This window comes from Meriones unguiculatus, chromosome 8 (assembly GCF_030254825.1).
Source record: "Meriones unguiculatus strain TT.TT164.6M chromosome 8, Bangor_MerUng_6.1, whole genome shotgun sequence".
Taxonomy (NCBI): domain Eukaryota; kingdom Metazoa; phylum Chordata; class Mammalia; order Rodentia; family Muridae; genus Meriones; species Meriones unguiculatus.
This window is the reverse complement of record NC_083356.1, coordinates 374,807-393,075: the sequence shown is the minus strand read 5'-3', so window position 1 is coordinate 393,075 and position 18,269 is coordinate 374,807. Positions and strand designations below refer to the sequence as shown.

Below are 18,269 nucleotides of genomic sequence, written 5' to 3'. Positions count from 1 at the left end.
ACGCTGCGAGAAGCCAGTGTTGGCAAGGGCCCGCCAAACCTGAGTGGTCTTCTCTCACAGCAGACTTAGATTTCTTTTGTCCTTACATTGCCTAGCCTCTGTCACCTTTGTGTCTTCAGGAAATCTTTTGTGCAATGTGCCTAGCTTGGTAATTGGATGTAGCTCCGTTGGTAGCCATGCTCACCTTACACCCATGAATTGGGCGTGGTGGTACACACCTGTAATCTCAGTATTCAGCAAAGGAAACAGGAAGATTAGAAATTCAAGGTCATCCTCAGCTACAAAGCAACTTGAAGCCAGTGAAGACCCTGACCCTCACCCCAAAAAAACAAAGAAAGGGAAGTCTGTCTCTTACTGGCTTTTTATTTTTTCCCACAATCAGTATACACAACTCTATTTGTACCAAATTATTCTGAATAAGCCCTGTCAACCAACTGTCCCCCAACTCCTTTCTGTATGTGTGGGGGGGAGGGGCTTGATTACATAGTCCAGGTCTATCCTCAATTTATGAACCTCTTGTATAGTTTTCCTGCGTAGGAATTGTGGGTTTGTGCCACCAAACCTGGCTTCCATCTTCTCTGTTGTGTAGTTCGACTGAAGAACACAGAGGATGCCCATTCAGTCTTTAATCTTTAACTCTTTTGTTTTAAAAAAGATTTGTTTTAGGTATATAATGAGTACGCTATCTTCATGCACACCAGAAGAAGAGGGCATTGTATCGTATTACAGATGGTTGTGAGCCACCGTGTGGTTGCTGGGAATTGAACCTGGGTACTCTGGAAGAGCAGCCAGTGCTTTTAAACACTGAGCCATCTCTCTAGCCCATCTTTAATTCTTTTTGTCAGGAACAGACAGAAGAGGGCAACAGGATAATCATGGTCAAGGATGCACCAGAAATGGATCTAAGCTGATGGTACATGTTTGTAATTCCCATACTTGGGCACAGACCCATTATGCTAATACTGGGGAGGCTTAGTTGGAGGACTGAAGATCCAAGGCTAATTTGGGCTATATAACTGAGATCCTGTCTCAAAACAAAGTGCACAAGATCTGGGTATATAGTACAGTGATAGCACTGGAAAGAAAGAACAAAAGATGTCTCTAGCCCCTTTTGACTTGTTTTCTTTGCTGAATAGTATTTAAGTGTGGGCTTCTGAATTACCAAATTCAGGTGGCAGGACGTTCTGTGTAGCCTGCAGGCCTGGTTGAAGAGAGCATCTGATTTAATCTCTGTTCACCTGGTTCTCAGCAGTGCTGGCCACCGTATTTCTGTGAAGCCTTTATCTTGGTAATGGTTGAAGAGTTACGAACTGTGTGACCTCTGGGGAGGAAGTTCACCAGCAGCTAGGTGTCCTAAGCTTTCAGAAAATATCAGGGAGCTGAGCAGTAGTCCAGGCCTTTAACCCCAGCACTTGGGGAAGCAGAGGCAGGTGGATCGCTGTGAGTTCAAGGCCAGCCTGGTCTACAGGAGAGCCAAGGCTACACAGAGAAACCCTGCCTCGAAAAACAGATAGATAGATAGATAGATAGATAGATAGATAGATAGATAGATAGACAGACAGACAGATAAAAGAAAGAAAGAAAGAAAGAAAAGACAAGACACGACACCCTGGTACTCTGCATTCCCAAAGGAGGCTTGATTAAGTTGTCTATTTGCCAAAGCTAGCCAGGATGGTGCGGACCCTTACTCCCCCTGCTGGCCGTGTGAGATTCTCAGTCATATTAACTTCTAAAGGCCACATATTTTTATTGATGATGTTAACTAGCTGGAGGCAGGAAATCACTCATTTCCTTAATTTTTCCTCTTCACATTCAAAATATTCAGAATATTTGGCTTTTTTGAACAGGATCTCATTAGGTAGCTGTGGCTGGCCTGGATCTCACTATGTAGACCAGGCTTCCCTCAGCCTCACAGAGATCATCAGTCTGAAACCAAGCCAGGCTCTTCACATAATCTTATCTTCAGAGGAAAAAAATCATTGAATTATAAATCTAGTCTCATAACTGTATGATGTGTTCTTGTTGTTTTTTTGCTGGGAACAAAGTCCAGAGATTTTTTATCAGCTTATCACAAGGGTCTGCTCTAATTTTTTTAAAGGCACTACCCTAGGTGAGCTAGGACCAGCCATTCAACTTCTATAAGGAAGTTGAGTTCAGAGAAAGGGAGAAGAAAATTTGAGTTAATAGCTTACCCAGAATTCAGAGACTTCAGCTCCTCTAACTGGCAGTTTGGTCCCATTCCCTAGCAGCTGTCCACCTAGTTGGTATTTGTTTGTTTGTTTGTTTAGACAGGGTCTCTCTGTGTAGCCCTGCCTGTCCCAGAACCTACCCTATAGACCAGGATGGCCTCAGACTCAAAGAGATCCACCTGCCTCTGCCTCCCAGAGTGCTGGGATTAGAGGCATCCACCATCACACCTGGCTCGCCTAGAACTCTTTATTTAGACCGTAGTGGCTCTGAATTTACAGAGATCTGCCTTCTTCCACCTGCTGAGTACGTAGATTAAAAGGTTTGTACCACCGTGCTTGACTCATGAGTCATATTTTCTGAGCTTTGCATTTTTTATTTTGTTTTGGTTTTTCATATGTCTCTCTGTGTGTATGAATGCCACGTGTGTGTGTGTGTGTGTGGAGGCCAGAAGAGGGTGTCAGATCCCCTGGAGTTGGAGTTACACACAGTTGTGAGCTACCTGATGTGGGTCGGTTCCGGGAACCAAGCTCCACCCTGGAAGAGCAGTGAGCACACTTAACTGCTGATGCACCTCTTCAGCCCTGTGAGTTTATGAGTTGATTTTTGGTGATGAGGAATGTGACACAGTGCTAAAGCACAGACTCCACAACTGAATTATACCCACAGCCCCTGAGCTGCGTTTTCCAAATCTTAAGTGCTTGTCCTTGTCAAAACTTTTAGCTAAGGGCTGGAGAGATGGCTCAGTGGTTAAGAGTACTGTCTGCTCTTCCAAAGGACCCAGGTTCAATTCCCAGCACCTACATGGCAGCTCACAACTGTCTGTAACCCCAGTTCCAAGGGATCTAATGCACACACTAATGCACATAAAATAAAATCAAATAAATTGTTTTAAAAAAACTTTTAGCTAAATTTTCTTTTTTTCTGAGGTGTACAGGCCTCTATTAGAGCTCTACTTCTCAGCACAGCTTCTAATTTTAAAAATGTTAGCACCGGGCTAGGCCACAGAATACTTGCCATGTGGAGCTGAGAGTGCTAGCTAGGAATTTTCCTAATTTTGTTTTGCTTTTGAGACTATCCTAGGTTCTGGAGCTCACTGTATAGTCCAGAATGGCCTCTAACTCATGATCCTGCTCAGCCTTCTAAGTTCTAGGATTATAAATGTGTGTGCTATGAAGGGCTCTCCTAGTTCTAACTCTCTAGCTTTATAAGTGGGATTGAAAGAAGAGCATCTTGTTACAGTTTTTATTGGTCAGATCCATTACAAAGCCAAGCCCTTTTGGTATGATCCAAAGATATTCATTGGATCATAAGTAGGAATAAGTAGGAAACTCATTACTTTCCAGGAATCTCAACCAGATTGATTGTTTTTACTTTTTTGTTTTGTTTTTAGTTTTATTTTCTGTGTACAGGTGTTTTGGCTTTGTGCATATGTGGGCACCATGCACATGCAGTATCTTCAGAGGCCAGAAGAGGGTGTCAGAGGCCCCTGGAACTGGGAGCTGGGATCTGAACCTGAGTCCTCTGCAAGAGCAGCAAATGCTCTTAACCTCTGAGATTCTCTTCAGATTCTTAGGCCTTTTGGTCTTGTGACTAAGTGAAACAGATAGTTGTGGCTCTGAAATCCTGTCTGTCTGCCCTATACATTGTTCCTCCGAGCTTTTTGGTATTACACTCCAGTCTTAACCAAGTATTCCCTTACTGTTCCATATATTTTGTCAATAGACTTAATTCCGTAGTTTTGTTGTTTGTGCTTGTTTTGAGATGAGGTCATTTGTTCCAGCCTGTCCTAGAATTTAACAGGTTGCTGAGGATGGCCTTGAATTTCTGATCCTCCTGCTCCCACCACCTGCATGCTAGGGTTACAGGTGGGCTCAACTACTGTCAGCTTTCCATGTTTTCTTCTCCAAACCTATTTTTATTAGTTTTACTTAAAATACGAAATACATACAAAGTTTAGTGGGGTTTGTTTTTTGTTTTGATTTGTGATTAAACACAAGGTCTTAAACCTTAGGCAAGCATTCTGCCCAAATAGCTTAGGCTTCAGACTACTGCCTTTGTAGCACCTTTTGCTTGGGCTGTAACCCTGAGGAAGCTTCGAGTCAGGCAGAGGCCCACAGAGGGCAGCACTGAGAAGGACTCTTCTCCAGTCGCCCTTCCTATTATGTGCATTGAGGCTCCCAGGCATGTTTTCATCAGGCTTCAGGAGTCCCTGATTGAGATCAGAGAATCATTTGCAGCCTAGTTGCTTGTTAGATGACATTTCAGCTGTCCTGAGGACAGCTTTCTAGTTTTCTTGATAATAAAAACAGGCATGAAAATCTATCTCTGCCATTCCTTCTACAAGCCAGTCTGCCTATCCCATCATTTCCAGGCACTATTAGCATTTGAGGTGAAGTTCTGTTATACACTCAGGCTGTGGCTCTGAAAGTCAGTGCATCACAGAACTTTGTCTCGAAAGCTTTCTAGCAGCTGCCCATTTGGGGAGTGAGAGGGAAGAATAGATCTTTTCAATCCTTTGAATATAGTCCTAAGATTGTAGGTCCTTTTTAAGAGTCAGTATTTAATAAATTGCAAGGTCAAAGCCTCATCCATTGTCCAGGAAGCTTATTTCTTTGTACCTGGGAGTTATTTATAAACGTGCCCTTTGCAAAACTTGGAGTGAAATTACGTTATCAGTAATGGCTTCTGGAGCCTTTAAACTGGCTGGTTTTATGACATTAAGGAAATACTCAGTCTTCCCCACTCCTGAAAGGGAAAGGCCATAGGTGACCAGCTACAGTTAGGAGGGCTGACTACTGCAGCAGAGTAGTCAGCAATCAGTCTCCTGCTGAAGATCTCAGCTTTCCTTGTTGTGGATCTTCTCACGTTTGAAATGGTCAGACTTTTTGTTATGCCTTTCCTCTTCTTCCAGAACTTCGGTGCCTGAAAGCTCTTTTCTCTTTTGTCCTTTAACCTGTCTTTTGTCTTGCCCAGGAAGACTCAGGGTTTCTGTTTTGAGATCTCTTTGATCATATCTTCTAGGACATCAGTGAAAAGAACCAGGAGCAGAAACTTGGACTATGTTTTTCCGTCGTTAGCATAGCCGTTTAGGTGCTTAGGCAGTGTTGGCCACAAGAGCGTTGGCTCTTCCACTTGGCAGGTGGCCAGTAAGGATTTTGGCTTGAACTGGGTTGGGGATGTGCTCCCATTTTTTCCAAAAATGCCAGACTCTGGCTGTAAGAACAGTCATCAGTGCCAGAGTAAGGTTGAGTTTCAACTTGTGGGCAACTAGCCCTCTATGGTTGCTGTGAGTGTGGGTGGCCATTTCCTTCCATTAGAACTTTGTCCACTAAGGACACCATTCTTGTCGCAGGCTCTATTTTGGTACTATAGAACAGAGCCTGCTCTGAGGCGTGATCTTTCTGTGTGGTGCAAGTTGTTAAGAGAACAACTTCTGTTTGTGGCTTTTAGACTATATTGAGAAGACTTCCCTCTGCAGACAGCACAGGCCCCAGCTGCAGAGGAGATGCCCCTGTCCTTTACTCTAGAGAGCAGTGTGACTAGGGTGGTCAGTTTTCACAGTGTCAGAAGAGAGGGTGACCATTCCCAAACATCAGTCTCACTACAAAGTCTGCTTAGATGCAAAATCCAGTTATACTACATCATGTCAAGAGGGTTCTTTTTAAACTTTATTCTCTATTTTGAACAAATATTGAGAGTTTAGAATGTGCCAGGCATTTCTCTGGATACTTGATGAAGTAATGAAGAAAACACAAAAATTAATGAATGTTTTAGCTTGTGTCTTTTTGCTTTTTGAGACAGGGCCTCATCAAAAATTACCATCCTTAAAAATTCAAGTCAGAGGGCTGGAGAGATGGCTCAGCAGTCAAGAGCACTGCTGCTCTTCCAGAGGTCCTGAGTTCAATTTCCAGCAACACACAGTGGCTCACAGCCATCTTTAATATGATCTGATGTCCTCTACTGGCATGCTGGTGTACATGCAGATAGAGCACTCATGTACTTCAAATAAATAAAATCTTAAAAAAAAAAAAATTCAAGTCAGAGCCAGACACTGTGACACAAGCCTGTAATTCCAGTGTTCTGGGAGGCAGAAGCAGGCAGATCGCTATGAATTTGGGGCCAGCCTGGTCTACAAAGAGAATCTAGGACAGCCAAAACTACACAGAGAAATAAACCCTGTCGGGGGTGGGGGGGAATGCTGGGTCTTAACGCATTTTCAAAAGACTGAGTTAGTGAGCTGGAGAGATAGGCCAGCAGCTAAGGGTCCTGGCTTCTGCCTGGCATGGTGACGCACACCTTTATTCCCAGCAGTTAGGGCAGAGTCAGGTGGATATCTCGAGTTTGAGGCCATTGTGGTCTGCATAGAGAGTTTCAGGACAGCCAGGGCTACACAGAGAAACAAAGCACTGACTTTTAAGCTGGGTACGGTGGTATATAGCTTTAATCACAGCACTGGGGAGGCAGAGGCAGGCAGATATCTGTGAGTTCAAGAATAGCCTGGTTTACAAAGTGAGTTCCAGGACAGCCAAGGGACTCTGTCTCAAACAAACAAAAATAAAAAAATCCATCACTACCACCAACAAAAACCACTGGCTTCTCTTTTAGAGGACCCAGGTTCTATTCCTAGCACCCACATGGCATCTGTAATCCCAGTTTTAGGGTAATCTGACACCCTCTTCTGGCCTCCAAGGGCACCAGCCATGCAAAGGGTGCACAAGCAAACATGTAGACAAAACACCCACACACAAAATAATAAGTAACTGCTGGCACTCTGGAGGCAGGGGCAGGTGGGTGTTGTGGGCCAGCCTGGGCTACATATCAAGAGACCCTATCTCAAAATAAATAAGTAAACAAACAAATAAAAGTTGAAAGAAAAGAAGCCTGGGCTAATCTCCACTTCTCTTGAGCTAGGGTTGCTTCTCCATATGGAGCCCCCATCTCTCCTGAAGCCTCAGTTTACCTGTTAGGATGCAATTTCTGGATTCTTTGTAGTGATTCTTTCTTCTGCCTCATGATTTTGTTAAACACATGTTTTAAAGATGGGTGAGTTTCCTAAGGCGAGGAGAGCAGAGCAGATAGTACTGCCTTGGCACAAGAAGTATTAGAAAGTGGTATTGGTGAGACCTCAAATAAAGTGAATGACAGTAACTCTCACCTTCCTTTTCCCTTCAGAAAGTTGTGAGGATAGAGAGAACACCAGGCTAGGTATTTTTTCTAAGTCACCTATTTGCAACTGAAGAAAGGTGTTAAGTGTAACCATTACTAAAGCTGAGCTGGGATGGCTTCATAAGAGTCAACATCAGCAACTCTGTTCTGTTTGGCAGGAGGAGGGGCTGAGGATTAAACCCAGGGCTTCCTGCATACCAAACATGCATTGTAGCTGCGAACCACACCTCCGAGCTCTTGGTGTCATTCTTGATAGTGAAGGAAAACTCCCCTCCTGTTATTTCAGCTACCTCCCAGACCCTGGACATCTCCTATTTTTCTGTTTACCACACTTAAGATTCAGGTGGATTTTTTTTTTTTTTTTTTTTGTATCTTAGCAAATTAAGTGGTAATGATTTACATATATCAAGGAAGGGTTTCATATGCGGGTTTTTAGATGATGTCTGCCTCAGCTGGTGAGCGTGTATGCGTGCACCTGCGCGCCTGCGTGTGTTTATACTCATGAACTCCTGCTTTCTGTGTAGATGGCTTAGAGTGACTTGCTTTAAGCCTCTGCTTTGGGACTGCAGTGACTTCCAAGGGCATTCAACCCTCTTTCAAATAAGTAGTGCCCATTCATTAGCGTGGTCACATTCCATGCGTGTGTGTGTGTGTGTGTGTGTGTGTGTGTCTCGAGGAGGCTAGGGACAATGGGTGATTTGGGAAATGACTCAACCTTAGGACCTTGAAATAAGAGCATGGTAAAGGCCTGTGATTCTGAGATTTTTTTCTGGGCCTTTGTTTCCCTGGTGGCAGGGTATTAGACCCATGCTGCAGTAGGGGACACACACAAACCCCTGTGTGGCTCTTTGCAGTTCCGTGGGACCAGGGAAGGAAGGGATTAGGCTTGCTACAAGTGGAGTTTTCAGAACTGAAGATGTGTTCATGTTTCTTCAGGAGCCCTCCCTGTACACTGTTAAGGCCATCCTGATTCTGGACAATGATGGAGACCGACTCTTTGCCAAGGTGAGATTTCCTTTCATATTTATTTAGGAGCAGGACAGAAAAAATGTAGATTTCATTTCTTTTCCTTCCTTCCCTTCTTTCCCTTCCCTTCTTTTCTTCCTTCCTTCCTTCCTTCCTTCCTTCCTTCCTTTCTTTCTTTCCTTTTCTTTCGATTAACTTACTTTACATCCTGATCACAGCTTTCCTTCCTTCCTTTTCCCCCATCCTTCCCTCTCCTCTTTCTTTCCTACCCTTTCTCCCTCCCTCTTTTCCTCCCTCCCCTCCCCCATCTCCCATTGTCCCTTTCTCCTCAGTAAGTGGGAAGCCTCTCATGGATATCAACCTGCCTTGGCAGTAGGACTATGTGCATCTCCCTGTTGTGGCTGGACAAGGCAGCCCAGTTAGGGGAAAGAGATCCAAAGGCAGGCAACGACATTGGAGATTTAAATATTGGGATTGACCCTACTAATTCAAATTCTTCAGGACTATTATAATTTTGAGAATTCTTCCGTCTTACCTTGACTACTCCAGATAAACCCAAGTTGGCAATCTGTCTCTCAGTATGAGTGCTTCTTGTCTGCTGGGATCAGATGGTGAACTTCCTCCATTACCCTGATGGGGCAGGGAAGAGCTTTGGAACTTTAGTCCAGAAAAAAACACAAAACACTGTCTCAGTGTTAGAAGCTCTTTCTGTCTATCCCTCCATCCTTGTCCCTCTTACCTTTTCACTCAGCCTTAGTTTTTCCATGAAGTCCTCCAGTTTCTGACCTGTAGCCCTAGGTTTGTAGTCTTCACCAGGCTGCATGCCCCAGTGAGGTGTTGCTAATTTTGGGTGGATTGAGAGGAGAAAGGACACCCCTCTCCTCTCCCCCTCTGTAGAAATGTCTTCTGTCTCTGGTGTATTAACTCTGGGAGAGCAGAGCATAAATCAATCAGCAGGTGGAGATTAGTTAGAATTCACCAGCTGTTCTCCCTGTAATTGGATGTAACTGTGCAGGACACCTTTGGAAACCGTTATCCAGTTACTAAATGCCAGACCTGTCACAGGTCTTCAGCTGACTTCGATGGATTAGCCCCTAAAGAGCAGGCGGCCTAGTGGCCTGCACCTCTAGCCCCTCATTGGGAGTGGACTCAGTGACATGCTCCACTGCCCCTTTTCTCAGCCGGCACAAAGACGAAGTTGCTCGGGACACAGGGCATGGACTTGCCACGCTGTGCAAGAGGTTTGTGTGGCCTTTCTCCATCGCTCACTAGAAGACTTTCTTCCAGCTGAGTGGTGGTGACCACGCGTTCACTCCCAACTCCTGGGCACTCAGGAGGTGGGGACAGGTGGATCTGCAGAGTGCGGACAGCCAGGAAGACACTGAGAATTCCTGTCTCGAAAAACCAAATGGAAAAAGAAAAACAAAACCCCCAATCTTCCTGCAGCGGGGCGTCTGTGGAAGCCTCCATGTGCTCCCTGTATCTAGTGTTGCTCATTTCTCCACACTGTCCCTGACACAGGCAGTGTCATCCTAGGAAGTGCGTATCCTCAGGAGAGCTGGCAGGTCTCTGGCACTTATGATTGTAGGATTGATCACAGCATAGCCCTTTCCTTTTTTTTTTTTTTTTCTGATGGATGTGTGTGTGTGTGTGTGTGTGTGTGCTTGCTGGAGGAGGCCAGAGAGCAACTTGGAGGAGTTATCTCTTCCCTCTGCCATGTGGGTTCTAGAGATCAAACTCAAGTAGTGAGACTTGGCAGCAAGCACTTCTTTTCTTCTTTCCTGTCACTCACTCCCATTCCCTGTCTCTGTAGTTTTTCTTTTCTAGCTCAGTATTCCTCTTTCATCCCATGCCTTGGAGGAGAGACTTAGAAGATCACAGAATAGAACAGTCACCAATCATTCTAGGCTCATGGCTATGATGACCCTACCCTTCTTCCTTTCCCTCCACCAGTACTATGACGACACCTACCCAAGTGTCAAGGAGCAAAAGGCCTTTGAGAAGAACATTTTCAACAAGACCCATCGGACGGATAGTAGGTCATTCTCCTTTGCTATTCCCTTGTTGGTGGAGGGGGAGGAACTATGGCAAGGGGGTGTCAGCAGGACTGCAGAAAAAAAGATAAAATGACTCGGCCTCCTCTTTCTTTTTCCCTCCTCCCCTCATATAATAAACTCTTCAGAAATGTAATGGGGAGGTGAGTGTACCTCACGCGGGAATACCATGCTAGAAGCTTGGCTGTTAGCTACCTGTCTAGTCCCTGGATTTATGAGCCTCACTTGACAAATTTAACTGCAGCTCTGCTTATTGTACCGCATCCATTAGGGCAGGTAAATGGAAGCCTGTAAAGGTGACCGCTCTGCATTTTTACCTCCAAAGCAGCAGCTGGTATTCTCCTCATACACAAGGAGGAAAGTAGGTACAGGGTGGGGGCTTAGAGAGCACACACTTAGACTCCCCTTAGTTTCCAAGTCCCTTCTGCTAACCCCCAAAACAATAGATAACATTAGGACTTGGAGGTCATTACAGCCGGCCTTTCCTTGGCCCAGGCAGCGGGCCCCAGGAACCCATGGGAATTCCTCTTCTGTATCCTCTTCTCTTCCCATTCAGTTTCTGCTTTCTTCCCAGGTGAAATTGCCCTGTTGGAAGGGCTGACGGTGGTCTATAAAAGTAGCATTGATCTCTATTTCTATGTGATTGGCAGCTCCTATGAAAATGAGGTGAGAATCCCTGCGCATTCACTACCTCTGATGCTGCTTCTGAAACTGAAACCATAGGTGGGACAGCCACTGACTTGGGGCTTTGGAGAGCCACATCCCTCTGCTATCTGGCAAGGTCATAGAGAGGTCTGTCAGAGAGCTCTGTCAGTGTCAGCTGTGTAGAAATGGCCTAGCCAGAGAATCAGTCCAGAAAGGAAATTACCCAGGTCTTTTTTTTTTTTCCCCCCAAGGGGACCAGGATCTTATTGTATAACACAGGTTATTTTCAAATCACATCTATGTTCTAGGTGCTGAAATTACAGGCATGAAACACCATCTCCAATTAGAATATACTTTTCTGTTTGTTTTTTGTTTTGTCTGTTTGTTTTTCGATTTTTTTTGAGACAGAGTTTCTCTGTGTAGCCCTGGCTGTCCTGGACTCAAACTTACAGCAATACCCGGGCCTCTGCCTCCCTGAGTGCTGGATTAAAGGCGTGCACCACCATGTCTAGCTCATTTATGTTTTTAATATCCTTTGCTACACAGTGGTGTTTTAGATTTTGTTTATTTCATTGGTTTTGTTTTATTTTTGAGACAGTGTCACACTATAGGCTAGACTGGTCTTGAACTCACAGCAGTCCTCCTTCTGTGAGCTACCAAGGGCCACTTGATGAAGTATCACAGTGTGTGTCAGGATGTGTATGTACTTAGATCGTCATGAAGCCATACAGTACGAAGGGGTCAGTTGATGAACTCTCATGTAAGTGGGCCTGTGAGTATATTCCTAACCTTCCTGGATGCAGGAAAAACTGTTTATTTCAGGTGGTAGCAACTTCTGGGAGGGAAGACAGGTAAATAAACCACCAGATAATTTTCCATCACAGTTAATAAGAGTTTGAGGTCCTGCTTAGGGCTCTGCTGTGTCTCTGGGAAGTGCATTGTTTGAGCTTTGACAGCACTTCTGTGGGTTGGTGGCATTACTGTCTTTGCTTGCCAATGAGGAAACCAAACCACAAAGAACCATGTAAAGTTACTTATATTTGGCTTTTGTTGTTTGTCTTTTCGAGACAGGATTTTTTTGTGTAGCCCTGGCTGTCAAGAAACTCACTCTGCAGACCAGGCTGGCCTCGAATTTACAGAGATAGGCGTAGGTCTCCTTCCAGAGTTCTGGGATTAAATGTGTGCACCACAACACCTGGCTCCGAGTACCATTTTTAAAAAGAACTTTCTGCTGCTTTCCTGTGGCTTCATCTCTTGCATGACTAATGATTCCTCTAGTTACTAGTCCATCAGGTAGCTTTGTAAAGACATGAGGGTAGATGGCTCAGCTGTTAAGAGCACTGGCTGCTTTTGCAGAGGACCTGGATTTGATTCCCAGCACCCACATGGTGGCTCACAACTGTTTGATTCCAGTCCCGGGGAATCCAGTGCTACCTTCTGGCCTCTTTGAGCACTGTACACACATGGTATACAGACATAGATGCAGACAAGCATGGTACATACATTAGATAAAACAATTTTAAAGACATAAAGGTAGAGAAACATGGCCGTGCACACTTGTTATACCAGCACTTGGGAAGCATAGGCAGGGTGATCCAGAATTCAGGGTCACCCTCAGTTATATAGCTGGCTCAAGATCACCCAGGGCTGTATGAGACACTGCCTCAAAAAAGCAAAATGCAGCTGGAAAGATTGGTGTTAAGAATGCTTGCTTTTCTTTCAGAAGATTTGAGTTTGGTTTCTAACATCCAACCTAGGCAGCTCACAACCCTCTGTAACTCCTGCTCCAGGGAGACCCAGTGCTTTCTTCTGAAATCTGTGGCACACACACGCAAATACACAAATAAAAGTAAATTTTAATTAATAAAAAGTAAACACACAGCTGGGCATGGTGGCACACACCTTTAATCCCAGCACTCAGGGAGGCAGAGGCAGATGGGTCTTTGTGAATTCAGAGTCAGCCTGATCTATACAGTGAGTCCAGAGCTACACAGAGAATCCCTGTGTTGAAAAAAAAAAAAAAAGTAAACACAGGACTAAGCTACATCGATACATGAATACTAAGATGCCAGCAAAGTCCTGTCTGAACTTTTGCTTTAAAGCAGTCTCCACTTGTGGAGTGTTTAACAGCTCATTTCCCTGAGAAACCAGAGGGTGTTTGCTGGTATGTTTGTACTTCAAATTATGTCTCTGTCATTTGTGAAAAAGCTTGTGCTTTTTGCTGAAGAATAAAATGGAGGGTCTGCTTTGGGTAGCGGTTTTAGGGCCTCAAACCTTCTGTCTTTTTTTTTTCTCAACAGTTGATGCTTATGGCTGTTCTGAACTGCCTCTTTGACTCCCTGAGCCAGATGCTGAGGTGAGCAACCATTCTCAGTTTAAACTTGGAAGAGAAAGTATCTATCTCTTAGAGCCAGGGATCTGTGGGAAATTGGAGACACACTGGGGAATGGGTTCAGTGTAAGAGCCTGGCCTTGCTATTTGGGACAACTCACTGAATAAGGGGGTAGGTGGAGAGAATGGTCCTCACATGAAATAATTCTCTTACTAAGGGAGGAAAAAGAGTTTCTTCCTCAGGAAGAATACTCCATCTTTTCTCTCCCTCCTTTGTCTGTACTGACGATTGGAACCAAGGGTAGGCAACTGTTCTACTACTGAGCTTCTCATCCAAACATTTGCTTTATTTCGTTTTTTAATTTCAGACAAGGTCTGACTAAGTTGTCTAGGCTACCTTAGAACTCTTTGTTTGTGTCCCAGGTAACCCTTGAACATGTAATCCCCAGCTTCAACGTCAGGAGTAGTTGGGAGTATAGACATCACCTCAATGGCCTGTGCCTGCTCTTGTCCTGTCCAGTGACCCTGATGGTGCCTAAGCCCCATGGGCTTTCCAAGGCTTGTCCTCTGGGTTTGAAGGCGGGGAAGGATGAGGGAGTGTCCCAGGTGAAACATCCCCACCTTGGGAATTTTGGAAATACCACTAGTTCTCCATTACTAGCCCTTACAGTCTTTCCCTTTTCCTCAAATGGGCCCACCGTGTTCTTTGTCCGCTTTACCTCCCGAGTCACCCTCTGTTTCCATGCAAACAAGAGAAGATATGAGATACTTTCTCTGAAAACACTCACGGCTTGGAACGTCACTGGCAGCAGCTCCTAAGTGAACACATATGAAATCCATCTGCAGTAGAGCAGCAGGCGCTCTCAGCTCACAAACCATCAGGGCAGAGGCTCGGGTTTCCTCAGGAAGGGGGATGATTTATTTCCCAGCCAGGTGAATGAATAGACTTCATTTCAGGTAATCTAGAGACAGAGTCATACTGACGGTTGTGACAGGCCACATGCACCAACCACCGGATCTGTGGCTGGTGCGTGTAGCTCTTGGCTGTTCCCAGCCCCTCCTTGGCCTTTGTTTTAGGGCGTGAACATATTGGGGGGATGGTGGCAGAGAGGCTATCAGAGCTTCAGTGCAGAGGATTTGCATGCCATGCCCACCATCGCCAGCACCAGGCTGTGAGCTCTAGATTTTCTCCTGCCTCCTACGTCTTTTTTACAAGCACCTTCAGCAGCAGCAAAAAGCACCTTCAGCAGCAGCAGCTCTCTGAATAATCGACCTGGGAGTCAGAAGTTGGCTGCCTGGAATCCCCCATAATGTCAAGATTCTGATCACTATTCAGTAGTGTAGATAGTTATTGGTCTAGCCTAGGATCCCCTGTTCAAACAATGGCCCAGGATTCCTTTCACAACCTGATTTTTCTCTTCTTTTGGGTATTCAGGAAAAATGTAGAAAAGCGAGCTCTGCTGGAGAACATGGAGGGGCTCTTCTTGGCTGTGGATGAAATTGTAGATGGAGGGTGAGTTCTCTGCCCCGCTTGGATTTGGAGTGGGGAAGGGAGGTAGCTGCCTCTGTTCCCAGTCAAGTAGGCTGCCCAGCCAGTAGTCCTGACCTCACGATACGGTGGTCCTTTGGGACTGGACCTATCGAGCAACGATCTTCTTTTTGTTTGTAGGGTGATCCTAGAGAGTGACCCCCAGCAAGTGGTGCACCGGGTGGCTTTGAGGGTAAGCAGGAATGTGCATCCCATCTCCCAAGCCCGGCCCGCTGAGTGCAGCGGAGGCTCCACCTCATGAGTACATCCTGACTTCTGGCCTCTTCCCATGCATGCATCACTTTCTTGGCCTTTCTCTCTCAGTGTTGCAGAGGAGCTCATTTATATTTCTGTTATTTCTGTTTTTTTTTTTTTTTTTTTTTTTTTGGGGGGGGGACAGGGTTTCTCTATGTAGCCTTGACTGTCCTGGACCCACTTTAGACCAAGCTGACCTCGAACTCACAGAGATCACCTGCCTCTGGCCCCTGAGTGTTGGGATTACACACATGTGCCAGCAAATCAAGCTCATTTATATTTCTAATGTGGCACCTGGCATTTTATATGGTCTTTGCACAGAATGGGCACTTTATTGTAAACATGTTGAAGGAACAAAGAAGTAAAAGAAATCTTAATATTCATGGTTCTGGAACTATAAAGCAACTTGAGGTTGGCTTGTTGCCTCTGTGAAGATAGAGCCAGTTATCAGAGGCAGAGGTATGTTTTAGTCTGATGGAGCCTCAGGAAGTACTTTGCCAGCTCCTTGGCCCTCCTTGGTGCTAGTGATAGCAGAATGGGGGTCTCTGAGTTAACATAGGAAGCTGTGTGTCTGCTCTGAGAGATGAGAGTGTATAGATCTTTGAGCAGAGGAGTGATTCCAGTTCCCAGAATGTCCCAGCCCTGACCTCCAGAGTAAAGGCTGCCAGTGCTGGGTAAAGTGAAGTCTTCTCCTTAACTGCCATGGGCTTCATTTGCATAGTTTAATCTTCTACTCTAACATATGTTTCTATGTGGCAGGAGAGAGGGTCCCCCTCCCTGGCTCCCTCCTTTCCTGTCTCAGGCTGCTGTTGCAGCAGTTTATTTCTTCAAATTAACATGCTGTCGTTACCCATCAGGCCTTGCGGGATCCATTACACTAACCCTGGTTCCCTCCATATCCCCCACTCCCCGTATTGATATTCAGGGAAGGTCTTCTCTGACTAGGGAATCAGGTCTCCCACCCCAGAGTTGAAGAAGGTGAGGATCAGATACTGTGCTGATTACTTGGAATGAATTAAATCTTTCAAGTAGTCATCCTACCTTAAAGTTGAGATGTATAAAATAACCCTTTTGTGTTCACAGTCCCTCTGGCCACATAAAATTGTGGCTCAGTCCTTAGAAGGGGCTGAGAAGTTTAGAGCATTTTCCTTTGCTTCAGTTTAAAGGAACATTTCTTCCTCCGTCAGGCTCCAGTCTAACTGCTTATCTTTGTGTGCAGGGTGAAGACGTCCCCCTTACAGAGCAGACTGTGTCTCAGGTAGGACTTTCTTCCTCCTCGTCCTCTCCACATGGACAGGGTTACTACAGAGATTTAACTAGCCGGAGCCCCCAACCCGCCAAGTCTGAATTGAAACCTCACCCTCAGTCAGCTTCCTTGGCTCCCTCTTATCCCAGAGTGCTGGGACTCACTAAACAGTATCCTTAGACCCTCATCTCCCTTTCCTTTGATCTTGACTGTAAGCCTTGCTCTGTACCCTTCAGACCTTTCCTGCCTGATACCTCAGTCAGTGATTTATTCCCCACCAGAGGCTTGCCTTAAGCAGATGGTCTGTGTGCATGTAGCACACACTCCTCTTTCTCTTATTATTCAAATGAGGGCTGAGCTAGAAATGCATATTCTGGAATATGCAGGCTCTGCAGATCCATCCTTCTATCTTGACTGCAGATAGTCTGCCTGACCTGGGGCCTGCATGCGAGTGATTTTGGTTTTGCCCAGTAGGAATCCTCACCATCTGGATGTGTAATCCCCCCCCCCCTTTATAACGTGTGTCCAGTAACCCCCAGCTTTGTTTTCTTTTCTCCCAGGTATACCTCTTCTCTCTTCATCCCCCCAGTGGATTTGAATTCGGGGGGAATTTCCCAAACTGACAATCCTCTAGGGCCTTAGAGAGCTTCCTCCTATTCTTCCACCCTTGGGATTTTCTATCCCCTGTTCTTCTAAGGAGAGGGAAGGCAAGTGTGGGGGAGGAGAGCCTCAGCCTGCTCACACCCTGTGGCTCGCAAGCCCCCCTCAGTGCTGCCTTTGTCTCCTCAGGTGCTGCAGTCAGCCAAAGAACAGATCAAGTGGTCCCTCCTTCGGTGAAGATGTTCCATGCCCAGTTCTTTGCCCCTCAAAACCCACATCTGCTCTGACTTCTTATCTAGGTGTCCAACTGATGTTCTTAGGGTCATCTTGGAGAATCACAGTGGACCCTTCCCCCCCCCCCAGGAGTAAAGTCCCTAACAGATTTGAATGAGTCAGGGGAAACACCCCTTCCTTACTTACACTGGTGGCCCCCACTCCCACAATCTCTCCTTGGTTTCTTGGCCCTTTACATGGCTTTTCTTCAGATCATCAAAGCAGGAGAAAGAATGTGCTGAGTGTTTTCCTCCCTGTGCCTTAAGGGCCCTCATCCCAGCAGCCCATATATCCAGCAAAGGGGGGAGGACGCCTTCCTTTAGGAGTGATGTGGAGTGGCAGAGGCCATGCAGTCTTTGCCTCAGCAGCTTCTCTCCTTCCTGCTGCCCGGTTCTCTGCCTTAGAAGAGATTGGGAACAGCTTTTAGAGAGGGGACAGAGCTGCAGAGGAACAGTGATTTATAAGCTCTTGGAGCTCATGAAGTGCGGTCTCCCTTGATCTGGCCTGAGAACATCCTACTCCAGGTCTGTACCACACCCACCTGCTCTTATCAACCGTGCGATTATGTCTGGTGTGGCCTTTGGTACCCTGGAGCAAAGCCAGACCTTGGAACTAAAACCGCTGTAGTTCCAAGAAGAAAGAAGGGGCCTTAATGACTTGGGCCTTGAAGTGTTTCTTTTTCTCAGTGTTTCCACTCATATTCCTCTGCCTTGGTTCTGCAGTCTGCTATTGAGCTCTTCTCTGCCTCAGCCTTTCCCGGAAGTGGAGGGTCTGGTGCAGTGCCTTTCCTCTAAGGCTTGGGTTCCCGTTCTTGAGTGTAATGTTGCCCCTTGACCCCACATCCCTGTGAAAATGTCTTAGAAAAAGCATTCCCGAGCAAGCGCTCTGCCCCATGCATTGGCTGAAGTTGTCAGACTGGAGGCGGCCTCTGCAAGAAATGGAGTCAGTCGAGGTCCACCTTGTACGCGGCTGTGCGTCAGAGGAATAAAGTGGAATAAAGTGAATCTCTTCCAAA

General features: G+C 45.8%; 1 protein-coding gene across 2 annotated transcripts in view; it reads left to right on the top strand.

The window, feature by feature from the left end:
- The window catches only part of Copz1 (COPI coat complex subunit zeta 1), a 24,099-nt gene extending 5,830 nt beyond the window's left edge, over nt 1–18,269 (top strand). Inside the window, exons 2-9 of one of the 2 annotated variants that reach the window (XM_021652096.2) lie at nt 8,293–8,361; nt 10,276–10,357; nt 10,951–11,042; nt 13,322–13,377; nt 14,788–14,865; nt 15,022–15,073; nt 16,355–16,393; nt 17,171–18,269. In XM_021652096.2, the coding sequence (XP_021507771.1) occupies nt 8,293–8,361; nt 10,276–10,357; nt 10,951–11,042; nt 13,322–13,377; nt 14,788–14,865; nt 15,022–15,073; nt 16,355–16,393; nt 17,171–17,218 (516 nt within the window). In that variant the 3' untranslated portion in view covers nt 17,219–18,269. Of the gene's footprint in view, nt 1–8,292; nt 8,362–10,275; nt 10,358–10,950; nt 11,043–13,321; nt 13,378–14,787; nt 14,866–15,021; nt 15,074–16,354; nt 16,394–16,941; nt 17,145–17,170 lie in introns of those variants that run through there. The other variant, XM_060388480.1, reaches the window with a different exon arrangement.